This window comes from Pteropus vampyrus, unplaced genomic scaffold (genome assembly GCF_000151845.1).
Source record: "Pteropus vampyrus isolate Shadow unplaced genomic scaffold, Pvam_2.0 Scaffold287, whole genome shotgun sequence".
NCBI lineage: Eukaryota > Metazoa > Chordata > Mammalia > Chiroptera > Pteropodidae > Pteropus > Pteropus vampyrus.
Window position 1 is genome coordinate 434,691 of NW_011889068.1, and position 13,919 is coordinate 448,609.

A 13,919-nucleotide genomic window follows, 5' to 3' on the forward strand; every position below is an offset into this window, starting at 1 on the left:
GAGAATACTCCAAATCATAAATCCAGAAACTCAAGACAAACAGACAAAAAATATGAAAAATGTAAAATGATAGTTATTTGAACTTAAACGAAGACTGTAGAAAAAGCCAAAAATATCTTAGAACTTAAGCTAGAATGTGTCCAAGGGAGATTTGACTGAATAGATAGGAAGACAGACAGATAGATAGGGATTAATATACATCATTTTACACACATCCATACATATATATAAGTAATATATAATATGCATAAAAATAATATATGTAGATCAGAAAGTGTATATATACATATGTAATATGTATACAAATCTCCTCTCCAAAGTTGGCAAAAGACGTTAACCTACAAGCTCAAAAAACTGAGCAACCCTCAAACAGAATTAACCCAAAGAAATGCACACAAGACACATCATAATCGAAATTCTGAAACTAAAGACAAAAAAATCTTGAAAGCAGTATATGAGAAACAATACTTACCTATAGGGAAAAGTAAATAGAATAGCCTTTTCTTTTCCCTTGACTTTCCTAATTTATGTTTGATGGTTGAAGCAAAAATTATTAAATTGTGGGGGTGGCCCCATAGTGTAGCAGTTAGCATGTCTGCTTTACATGCAGAAGGTCCTAGGTTCGTGTCCCAGGTGGAGCCACGAACCATATCCTGGGTGTGCCAGGTCCCCCGAATGCTCCAGGGGTGCCAGGCCCCCAGGAGCACCAGGACCCGGGTGCGTGCTGTGAGCTTGTGAGAGGAGATGCCCTGCCTTCAGAGATCCAGTTCTTAAGGAGAGACAGCAACATCCGTAGGTCAGAGGTGGAAGTGGGGTGTTGGGGGCAGAATTAAAGAGGAGAAAAATTATTAAATTGTCTGATGGTTCTCTATATATATTGAGGAAATAGTTAAGATATGTAAACAGATGACAGGAAAGGGACATAGACATAAAGGGAGGTGGTTTCTAAGCTGTATTCAACCTGGTAAACTATTAACGCCAATAGACTGTGATAAGTATATATAATGTAATATCTAAACCAACAACTAAAATATCTAAACAAAAAAAAATACACCAAAATGAAATTCTAACAAATGTTCAAGTAATCCACAGGAATGAAAAACAAAGGGAACAGAAAAGAATAAAATAAAAGGAACAAACAAAAAAATATAATGGCAGACTTAAGAACTATCATATCAATAATTACATTAAAGATAAATAGACTAAATACAGCAGTTAAAAGACAGAGATTGACAGTGTAGATTAAAAAAATAATAATTATATATGCTGTTTACAGGAAACTTAAATAAAAAATATTGACATAGGTAGTAAAGCAAAGGAATGGAAAAAGATAAGCCATGCAAACACCAAAGGAGAGCAAGCTGGTTCTGCAGCTTGGGAGAAGTTTGGCAGTTCCTCAGAAGGTTAAATATACAGCTATCACATGAGCCAACAATTCAGCTTTTAGCTTCCAAGTAAAATGAAAACATATGTCCACACATAAAACTGTACAAGAATTTGCATGGCACCATTATTCATAATAACTAAAAAGAGGAAACCACCCAAATGTACATCAACTGATAAATGGATAAACAAAATGTAGTATAGCCATACAGTAGAATATTATTTGTCTATAAAAAGAATGAAGTACTGATAAATCCTCCAACATGAATGAACCTTAAAAATATTATACTAAGCGAACTAAGCCAATTACAAAAACCCATGTGTTTTATGATTTCATTTATATGAAATGTCCAAATGTAGAAAGTAGATTAGTGGCTTCCAGGGACTGGAGGAAGAGAAGAATGCTAGCTAACAGGTACAGAGTTCCTTTTTGGGATGATGAAAATATTCTAAAATTAAGTAGTAGTGATGATTGCATGACTCACAAAAACCAAAATTGTATACTTCAAAAGTGTAAATTTATGGTTTTGTGAATTCAATTTCAGTAAAGCTATTATTAAAGTACTCAAACAAAAAAAAAAAGAGAAGAAAGTAACTTCTAAAAAGAAGGAGTAACTCTATTAATATTTTATTGTAATAGCCTAAAACAGAAAACAACTCGAATGTCCTTTAATGAGTGAATGGTTAAAATGTGGCATAGAGGTACCATAGAACACTACTCAGCAATAAGGAGGATGAACTGTGGATATATACGACTTGGATGGATCTCAAGGGCATTTATGTTGAGTGAAAAAAGCTAGTCTCAAAGTCACATCCTCTATGATTCCATTTATACAGCATTCTCAGAATGACAAATCACGGAAATAGAGAAGAGACTCCTGGCTGTCAGACACTAGGGATAATTGTGTGAACATGTCCTAGTCACAAGGGAGATCTTTGTGGTGCATCCTGAAGGTGGTGTTGTTAACTTGAATCTGCACATGTGATAAAATGGTATAAAACTATACATCTTGTATCAATATCAATTTCCTATCTTTACTATTGTAAGATGTAGCCATTGAGAAAAACTGGGTGAGGGTACATGGGACTTTTCTACTATCTTTGCAACTTTTTGAGGATATTATTTCAAAATAAATTTTTCTAAAAATCATTTGGAATTTAAATTGAAAAATATCATAACAACAGCATTATTTTGAATATAAAATACTTTGGAATAAATTTTATAAAACACATTTAAGATATGTCATTGAAAACTATAGAACCAAATATAGATATACTGTGTTTATGTATAGAAGACACAATATTGTTATGACATAAATTTTCCCTAAACTGATCAATAGGTTCATTACAATCCTGATCCAAATAGCCAAATAGTTAACAAGTGAAGAGTTGCTCTACCTTATTAATAATTAGGAAAATGTAAACAAATGCATTATCATGATGAATACTATTTGCCATTCTAAGATTGGCAAAAATTTCAAAATCTGAACATATCAAGTGGGGACTACCAAGTGGGAAAAAGCAGTAGTCTCATGAACTGTTGGTAGAAATATAAACCGACACATTCACAGAGAAAACAAAATGGTAGCACATACTCTACTAAAAACGCACATATTCTACACTATTCAGCAATCCCAATTTTTTTTGTACATACGAATAGTTACAGTAATAGTTACAGTTGTCTGAAGGGCTGTTTGTAAAGATAAAAACTGGAAACAAATATCCGACAATAGAGAAATAGTTAAATAAAAACAGTATATTTATTCATATGATGGAAGAGTGTGCAGGAATTAAATTGAATAAACTAGATACTAGTATATCTGTGTGGGTAGAATTAAAACACAAAATTAAATTTAAAAATAAGATATAGAAAGACATGTTGCACAATATGTGCTATGGACTGAATTGTGCAACCCCCCACCCCAAATTTATGTATTAAAGTCCTAACTTCCAGTGTGACTGTATGTGAAGATAGGGTCTGTGAGAAGTCATTAAGGTTAAATGAGGTCATAAGAGTGGAGCCCTAATCCATAGGAATTGTGGCCTAATAAGAGGAAAAGAGAAAGAAATCTCTTTGTTTCTCTACCTTATGAGAATACAGGGAGAAGGCAGTCATTTATAAACAAAGCAGAGAACTCTCATCAACAATTGAATTAGCTGGCCACTTGATATGGGACTTCTTTCTAGTCTCCAGAACTGTGAGAAAATGAATTTCTGTTGTTTAAATCATTCAGTCTGTGATATTTTGTTGTGGTTGGAGGTATCACAACATCTGATATCAAACTATACTACAAGGCTACAGTAATCAAAACAATATGGTACTGGCATAAAAACAGATATATTGATCAATGGAACAGAAGAGAGCCCAGAAATAAATCTACACCTATATGCTCACTTAATCTATGACAAAGGAGGTAAGAATATAGAATGGGGTAAAGACAGTCTCTTCAATAAATGGTGCTGGGAAAATTGGACAGATACATGCAAAAAAGAAAGCAAGAAAGCAAGACAGCAAGAAAGAGAAAGAAACTGGACCACTTTCTTACACCATATACAAGAATAAATTCAAAATGGATTAAAGAATTAAATGTAAGACCCCAAACCACAAAATTCTAGAAGAAAACATAAGCAGTAAACTTTCTGATATTTCAGATGTACCTCCATGAGTAAGGGAAACAAAAGAAAAAATAAACAAATGGGACTACATCAAACTAAAAGGTTTTTGTACAGCAAAGGAAACCATCGACAAAACAAAAAGACAACAGACTGAATGGGAGAAGATATTCGCTTATGATGCATCTGACAAGAGGTTAATATCTAAAATATATAAAGAACTCATACAACTCAACAACAAAAAACAAATGATCCAATTAAAAAATGGGCAGAAGACCTGAAAAGATATTTCTCCTAAGAAGAAATACAGATGGCCGATAGACATATGAAAAGATACTCAAGGTCACTAATCATCAGAAAAATGCAAATTAAAACCACAATGAGCTATCACCTCACACCTGTCAGACTGGCTATCATCAATAAATCAAATAACAACGTGTTGGCGAGGATATGGAGAAAAAGGAATTCTCATATACTGTTGGTAGGATTGCAAATTGGTACAGCCACTATGGAAAACAGTCTGGGTATTTATCCAAAGAAAACCAAAACAATAATTCTTAAAGATCCATGCACCTCCATGTTCATGGCAGTAAAATTTATAATAGCCAAGATATGGAAGCAACCTAAATGCCCATCAACAGATGATTGGGTAAAGAAGTTATGGTTCATATATACAATGAAATATTATTCAGCCATTAAAAAAATGAAATCCTACCATTTACAACGATATGGATGGACTTAGAGGTTACTATGCTGAGTGACATAAGTCAGACAGAAAGATAAATGCCGTATGATTTCACTTATATGCAGAAACTAAGAAACAAAAGAACGAACTAATCAAAAACAGACTCACAAATATAGAAGACAATCTGGTGACAGACAGAGGGGAGGGGAGTTGGGGACTGTGAGAATATGGAGAAGGGTTAAAGAAGTACAAATTAGTAGTTGATAGATGGTCACAGGGATGGGGAGCCGGGCACAGGGAATGCAGTTAGCATTAATGTAATGTAGGTGGAGAGCCAGAGGAGAGAAAGAGCAATTAGGGGAATTGTTTTATAAACTATATATATGTTTAACCAATGTACTGTACACTTGAAACTAATAATAAAATAAAATTAAAAAAACAGGTAGGCTGAACAACTTATGATTCATATTTATAAATTTCACAGTCAATGTATCATTCTGTAATTGTAATACTGAAAGTGCTGCCTCTGGTACAGAATTTTTTTTTCCATTTTTAATTAATTAATTAATTAATTAATTAATTCCTGATTTATTCAGTAAGCAATGATTAACAATTGAGCATGCGCTGCACACTGGTGTTAAGTGTTTGTGAGACACAGATGAATAAGCAGATACTGTTCTCGAGGATCTCAATCCAGTGAGGATGACAGATATAAAAACTTAATCACAAGACAATATAAAATGTCCCCAAAAGAGGGAGGAATATGACTACCGTGGGTATGAGTTGCTTGAGTTGCCTAGGAGAGTGTCAAGAAAGTCTTCACACAGAAAGAGATGACATTTGAGATGAATTTCAAAGAATTCAGAACCAAGTCTGAAACTTCTGACTGAAGGCTTAAAGCCACTAAAATCTGTATTCTATAACTCTTCTGTATTTTTCTGCAGCCTAAATTCTTCTATAAAGTCACACATATCAAATACCTTTTTAAAAGTCTGATTAAACCCAAAATAAGTCATCTCACCTTTGCAAATTTTTCGTCTTCCATGACTGCAATTTTTTTTTTCTGCTTATTATATTCTTGTCGTCTCTCTAAAACACTCATAATTTTTTCATCGGTTAAGTTCTTCCTAAATTCACAAAACTGAGGCCAAAATTTAAACAGAACCCCAAAAATCGTCATCTGTATAAAAAACAAAGTATGTCTCAGATTATAATTTTATACAACTGTACCAATTTAAACTCTAATTCACCATAATAATGGATTAACTATTATATCTTTAATACACAGCATATTTCCTCTAACTTATTGTCTCCAGACATCTTGGTATAGTTTAGCTCAACACATGCTTATCATCAGTGTTTTTTACTACCAATGAGTAGTCTTTCTTTAAAGAAAAAAAAAAACATATACTTACATACACTTAAAAGTCACTTTATTCTTTATGTTTCCCTAACCAATTGATTGTATTAATAAAGAATCCATTAGGTCTTTTTAAATAAGAAATTTATATTTTCTTTTAAAACATACACTAGTTAATCTGTCGCACACTCTGCTGTTTGATGCAAGTATTTCAAATATTCAGTTCATCAAGGGGAACTTCTCTCCACCCTCCCCCCACCCCTTTTCTTTCTCTTAAGAGAAAGGAAATACCATTTTGCCTCTGGAAAAGCTCTTAAACAAAGTTGCAGATCTAAGAATAAATCTTGAGTAACTTTTAAATGATACAATCTCTCTTTTATGTGAGAGCAAGAAAAGTAACATTTAAAAAGCAGAGTGGTATCCTGGACAAATGCTTTCTATGAGGACACACTACAGTAAGTGATTAATTGTGATATTTATAGAGATAAGAATTGTTGCTCAAATTCCCATGCCAAGTTTCTCCATTAGTTCCAGAGACATACATTACTTCCAAGAAGGTAGGACTTGCCACATCAGATCAAGTCCAACATCTTGTTGCTAGGAATGGCCTTTCCCTAATGCCCTGGAGAGAAATGAACCATCCCATTAGGCTCCAAGCCAACTCTTCAGAGGAAAAGAGGAATTTTAAAAAAGAAAATGTTGCAGTGACCAACAGAGTCTTGAATTAGCATACTTCATCACACCTCTTTTCTGTACATGGATTTTATTAGTAATTCTAAAAGCATGTACTCCTTTTAAAATATAACTTTGTCATTGAATTCTGTAGCCTCTTGGGATTGTGAACACAAAAGCTAAATATACTTTATTTGATAAATGCAGGCTTAAATTTTTTTTTTTTTTAATTTACCTGCCTTGCAAGGGATTAGGTAATCCCTTGCTCCAATGTTCAGGGATCATTGTAGTTTTTATATAAATTTCTTAAACTTAAATACTCTCCCTCCTTTATTTACCAACTATTGACCTTACTTTTCAGTTGTCTTTCCAAAACCTGAGTTATTCCCAACTCTCAAATATATTTATTTTCATCTAGAAGGCATTCCAGTAGAAGTCACCCAAGTAAGAAAAAATTTTAAAGGCAAACATAAAATTGCTCTATTCCTAAAAATTGTAATTAAGATTTTAGGTTAATAACACATGTTATTCATGAAAATTACCCTGTGCCTCCAGAACCTTAAAAGATAACCAAACTGTGGGTAAGAAAATGTTTTAATAAATATAGAGCTTTGTCCACTGCCAGCAGGTGGACAATGGCTTTAGTACAAGTAAAAAGGTCCAGTGATAAGAACTTTGGCTAAGTGATGACAACTTTCAAGCTACTAGGGGTACGGGTGGGGGATAGGCACAGTCTACACTTGTAATAATACTAAAGCAGGCCACAGTTTTTAAGTTACTACTTAGTTCTTTCACTCAGCTTTGCTCTCATTTCCAATCTGATTTTACTCCTTTCTGTCGTGATAGATCTCTTCGCACATCACTCATTCATGTGTTCAAAATGTTGCTGAGTGCCTCTCCTCTGCCAGGCATTGAGGCCACAAAGGAAAATAAGAAAGAGTCCCTGCCCTCAAACACCGTATATTCTAAATGGGAAAGTCAGGCATGAGAACAGTCATTTTCAATTTTGTGTAATAAGTATTATTATAAAAACAGAAAGAATAGAAGATACTGTAAAAAGCTCAGGAGGAAAGAGAATAAGGCATCTTTATGGAAGTAAGACTGGGAGATAGAGATGTGTAGGAAGGAGTATGGTCTTCATTCTGAGGACAATGGAGAGTAATTGAAATGGAAAGCAGAGAAGCGACATGATCAGATATACATTTTAGAAAAGATGGCTCTGTCCGCAGTGAGTTAAATGGTTTCAAGAGCATCTAGACACAGGGAATTTTGGTAATTAATGTGAGATGTTGCATATGGGGACCGAGGTAGTGGCACCGAGTTAGAGAAAAGTAGATAGAATGACAGATAACAAGGAGAGAAAGGGATACATTTTAGGGAATGAAGATATGGAGACAAGGGAATGAAGGAGAGAGAAGACTTGAGGCTGGTGACCAGATCTCTAGCTTGTGTACCTGGGTAGGAGCGATGTCATTCTCTGAGCTTCTTTCAGAAACACAAGAGAAATAATAGATTTAGTGGAGTAAGGCCCCTAAAAATATATTCTCTTATTTTCTGGTGCTCCAGAGTCCATATTTAAGATATGTCTAGGACTCCATTTTAAGAAATCAGGTAGAAGGCATAAACTAGAAGATTCCAATAAAGTTCACCGCTGCAGTCCCTGGGCAGCATGGCAGAAGCAACCGGAGTAAGCAGCTCCAGACAGTCATCATCAGATTTGAGGACTTTGATCTAGATGGATAAGCCCGGGCCTAGCTATAAGGAGACCTGGGCTAGGCCAAGATCTCTAAGGTCTTTTCATTAATAGATGCTACAGTTCTGGCCCTATGTTTTCTCTATTTCTCTCTAGCACATCCTCAATCATTCCTCTACATTTTTGCCTATTTTAATGCATAATTTGGATTGTGAGTCCACTTTCAGTTCCTTAAGGGACTTAGAACACAGCTGGCTCACAAATGAATGTTAAGGAATAATGGCCTTTTTCCATGCTCAAGGGCAATCATACCCTAAATCTCTGTTTCCTATCACTTAAATCATGACATGGCCTTCTCTATTACCTCTATTATAATTTATTTTTCTTAATCATTTTTCAGGAACAACATCACTAAAAGGCTTTTCAAAATGCAAATAAATTATGTTCACCAAATCACTGTTTTCTATTATTTATCTTAAAAAGAAGTAATTTGAGCAGGTTAACAGGCACGGTTTTCCTTTCATGAGTTTGTGTACTTTATGTTGGTCGGGTACTTAAATCTCCTCTCACTTATTTTATGAGCTATGTGAATATTCCAATCTTTAAAAATACACAAATCTTGGGGCACACATATTTCACACATTTTTGTGGAAGCAGATATTTTAAAAGGAAATATGAATGGTGGGAAAAGAACGGGGAATTAGCTGGAGTTTTATAAATTAGAAACAAAAAAATGATAACCATGGAAAGTCAAAGTACACTATTTAATAATTATATTTGCTGTATATTATAAACAACAAAATGTCAATTACCAGTTTCTTATGTTCTGGTGTATACACAAAGATTTTGTAAATTAAATAGAAGAAATCCCAGTAGTAGGAGGATTGGAACCTTGCCAAATATCAATAATGCAAAAGCTTTACAAGAATATCTAGACTGTCAAATCTATTTTCAAATATGCTCAGCCATATGCCATGATCTCTTACCTGTGCCTCTCTAAATACGTATGGTCCTAACTCCTTCCTGTGTTCAATAATCTTCTGAGCTTGCTCTAAAGGAATGTCAATTTGTAAAGCTGGCGGAATACTGGAATTAATAAAGCAGTTGATGATAGTCATGACCTTCTTGTGGATGATGGACTCATCACAATGAGAATGGCACAAGTCCTGGACAAGTAGGAAAGACAGAACAATATATAGTTAATGTATCATTAGAACACTCTATAGAATTGTGTCAATATATCCTTCAGGTAATACACACATTTTAATTTCAGGTAAAGAGGGCACTGGGACATGCCAAGGCTATCAAAAAATCATAGCTTCTATTTCTCTTAGGTTTGAGGAACCTAAGACTTTGATGAATATAGGTAAATACAGGTTTCATTTAATCCAGATTGCTTCTTCTTCCAGGCAAAGAAAGAGATCTTTGAGTCATTTAACAATTTTATATTGAGTGCCTGCTATATGACCGACACTGAGGTATGCATGCCCCAAGACACAGTATCTGCCATTTAAAAGCTCAGTGTCAACTGGAGGAGAAGCATGAAAGCATGTTACTCCAATTTGAGATAGTTAATAAGTGCTATGATAAAGGTATATACAAGGTTCTAGGACAGCACTGAGAACGAGCACCTAACTAAACTTACAGATGGATGCAAAAGCTTTCTCAACCATAATTGCTTTAACACCAAGGAAATTTAGGCTCAAAAAGGCTAGCTACATAAGCAGAATGCTGGTGGTGATGGTGTCAGTATGCATCTCTAAGTATCTATGTTTTTTCAATTAACCTATTACATTATGCTCTTTATTGCTAAAGAATGTAAAAATAATGATTGTACATTTAAAAGACCCAATTTTATATCACAGATGTGGGACTATCATTTTTTTAAAGTAAAGAGGTAGCTTTGCTTGAATTTTGGCATTTCTCTGTCAAAGATATTGTTCTCTAAATCACTAGAGAGCACACAAATTTGAAAATATAATTCTAGGGCAGAAATGAGCCAACATTTATTAGGTACTCACTATATGATGGGCATTATAATAACATGTCTTATAGACACTGTCAAAGAAAGGAAAATTCTAATGCTTGCCATATAAAATTTGACGTACAGTTTGGCATAAGTTATATATGAAAAAGTTTGATATGTTACACTGAGACAACAGTTAGCATTTTTTTCTACTTAATTTAGCATCTCCACAAAAAAATGCATAATGTTTGGTGTGTTATCAAACAATGTATTTTTTTGGCATTACTAGTGATATTATCATATATAATTATCTGATGACTCTAGTTTATAAAAATGGAATGTAAGTAAGGCTTGTGAAATAAAAATTTGTGGAGTTATACAGTGTTAATTTTGAAAGCGAAGGAACAGAATCTAGACAGAATCAGAATTTATTTATTTTCTAATTGTTCTACCCTATTATACCATTAGCCTAGTTAATTTTTACCTGTCATTAAAGTCTCAGTTTAAGCACACTTTCCTCTAGTAAGCTTTCTGTGACTTCCTCAGTCCAGGAGAGATGTCCATTGCATCTTGTGCTTCCTCCACCATTGCACTAATCACAGTGTTATAATTGCTTTGTCTATCAATTGTCTGTCCCTCCTATGACACTGTAAGCTCTACGAGGGAAGATTGTTTTGATCATAGTATATCCTCAGGATTTAGCCTGGCTCTTGGTAGGTGCTCAATAAGTATTTGCTGAACATAATCTTTCCAGTCTTTTCCCTGTGCATGTGCGTGCGCATGTGTACACACACACACACACACACACACACACACACACACTTAGATTAAATCATACTGTTTCCCAGTAGCTGGGTTTTAAAAAATCAAAGACTATCTTTCCCATTATTGATTATTCTCCTACAGCATAATTTTTAATGGCTGCAGAGTATTCTATTATGTAGATGTATCATAATTAAGTAACCAGCTTTCTGTTGTTGAATATCTGGGTTCTTTCCAATTTTTCACAAACGAGGAAAATGTTCGGGTAAGATCACTGTAGCCATCTCTTTGCATATTACTTCAGTCATTACTGGGAAGGAGCATCACTTAGTGGTTAAGGGCACGAGGTTTATCAACAGAAAGCCCTGGTTCTACTGCTTAATTAGCTATACGATGTCAAGACTTTCTTAATTTTTCTGTGCCTTCATCTGTAATGTGATGAGAATAATAGCTCTGACCTCATAAAATTCTTATGAAGAATAAATAAATATATGAAAAGCAATAAGATAATCCCTGGCAGATAGGAAACATTAAATAAGAGTAAGCCACACAAAAGTGAGCTCAGTAAGACATTGCCTAGTGGAATGCCTTCCGCCTGGCAAAGTCCTTCAAGACCCAGTTTAAAAATCACCCCTTCTGCTGACACTTCCCTGACCTACTGCCCTCCTTGCATCATCCCCTCTTCTGTGGGAATACCTAGTTAGAACACGGAACATAATTAATGCTATTTATTTTCATAGCTGTCTCCCTCCTTGAGGGAAGGCGATGCGTTATATTCACCTTTTCATTTCTACAATCTAGCATAATGGCTGACACATTAGATACTTAATAAATGCTTACTGAATGAACAAATTCACTCCTTTTAATAGCTACTTAGTATTATATATCCTCCATTCTATGATGCAGAAAGGATATCTAAATGAAGACTGAGGGCAGCCTTAAAGAAGGAATCATCACAAAACTAAGAGATGACTATATATGAGTCTATGGTTTTTAATACTTAGTTTTCAAGATTTATCTCATTATCTCTTGTCTTATCAGGGTTGGGCTTACTCATATTCATATTAGCATAAATATACTTCTGCCCACTCATAATAATTGCCTATCCTGGAAAACAGACTCTATCTCCTTTCTAATTCTCAAAAATTTATTTTAATATTACTTCCCTTGTGACAGATTTTGAAAAAAAAAAAAACTTCTCTCAAAATATTTTTTTCTGAGAAAATTTCTAAGTTGAGAATAGTACAAAAATTTGATAACAGAAAAGGGCAAAAAACAGTTTCATGGTATGTTAGAAAAATGTGGAAGTAGATTTGATTGAGTAACTACTAACATATAGGATATATATGTTGCAGGGTATTAGTACTGCATAATATATACTTAAATTATAGGCCAATTGAAAGCATTATCCTCTTAAATTCCAGTTTTATTTTTTATTCCTTACTTTCATAATGGGATAAAATAGGCTGCTTACAAGGAAATGAGCCTGCTACCGCTGGGAGTGTTTAAGCAGAGACTGGATGCTTAATCTTAGGCATTTCTAGACAACATTCCTGAATTCAAGTCCAGATCGTAAAACCTAGAAAGTCCTTTATTCCTCTTCAATGCAAAGATTCTATGTGAGTCCATTAACACTTAAGCCTGAAAATAAACTGCTTTTGAACCTCACTACTTAACTTATTTATTTTGTTAAGAATTTGGCCATTCTTTCTAACAGAAAAGCCTCTCTCATCTCTGTCGGTTTATTTATCTATAATCCACTATCTTTGATTACTCTTGCTATGAATATAGTTGGGAATTCTTGTAAAGAGGTCTTAGTTAAATTACTGAATATGGATCTCTTCATGGAACAATGTATATAGTACATTTACAGATAAGGAAGATTCACATTAGATCATACTATATGGGACTACCTTGAAAAATCTGTACTATCGTTTTAGGGCTCACCCTTACTCTTCATTGTATAATAATAACATATCTAACATAGAAAAAGAAACACCTCAATATTTACATATTGGTATGAAGACGGCAAAATTGGGATAGCTTATACAAATCTTGTCCATAAAGTTAATAATCTGATATGTTAATGCATATCCTCCTCAAAAAGAAGTGGTTTTCTCCAGCTCCTAATACAATACCTTATATTTTTGTACTTCTTGCCAAAAGAGCACCCCGTTTTCTAACAAATCTCCTTTTAGAGCCACAAAACGTTGAAATTGTCTTGCGGTAACTGGATTCAATAATGCTTTACGAAAAGCAATGATTTCGCAAGATGAAGATATCCACTTACTCTCCACAGGCTGTTCAAAACAGAGAGTACAGAAAATTAGCTGTGTTTTAAAAAGTAAATAAAGTCATTTATTAGACTAAAAATCACCAAATTCTATCTTCTTTAATTTTAAGCTGTTGAAGTTTTGGGCATGGATACAACAGAATTTGGCAACTTTCCTCCTCTGTTCCTCTCCCCTTGTTTCCTTTATATTTTTACGGCATCATTTTTTTTAAGAGGTAGAGAGGAAAAGGAATGATTGGGTGATTTAGAACATATGACTACATTGTTTAAGAATGCTGACAATCATTACACTTTGAGACTATGGTGAAAAACTACATTTTAGTGCATAGTATGAGTTCTGTGCTTAAACAGAACAAAGTATTAATGTTATGATATACACTGTTATGTTATTATTTTATCATTACATATGTTACATGTGTTATATATTAACATATTCTTCTGCCTTTTATAAAATAAAAGCAGTTGAGCATTCAAGATATTTTTTCAAAATTT

The 13,919-nt window shown here is 34.0% G+C and overlaps 1 protein-coding gene across 1 annotated transcript in view; it reads right to left on the reverse strand.

The window, feature by feature from the left end:
- Positions 1 to 13,919, reverse strand: part of RGS22 (regulator of G protein signaling 22) — a 185,638-nt gene that overhangs the window by 18,418 nt on the left and 153,301 nt on the right. Inside the window, exons 21-23 of the mRNA XM_023521020.1 lie at positions 13,273 to 13,434; positions 9,393 to 9,572; positions 5,703 to 5,861 (exon numbers count right to left, since the gene is read on the reverse strand). Of these exons, the coding sequence (XP_023376788.1) occupies positions 5,703 to 5,861; positions 9,393 to 9,572; positions 13,273 to 13,434 (501 nt within the window). The remainder of the gene's footprint in view (positions 1 to 5,702; positions 5,862 to 9,392; positions 9,573 to 13,272; positions 13,435 to 13,919) is intronic.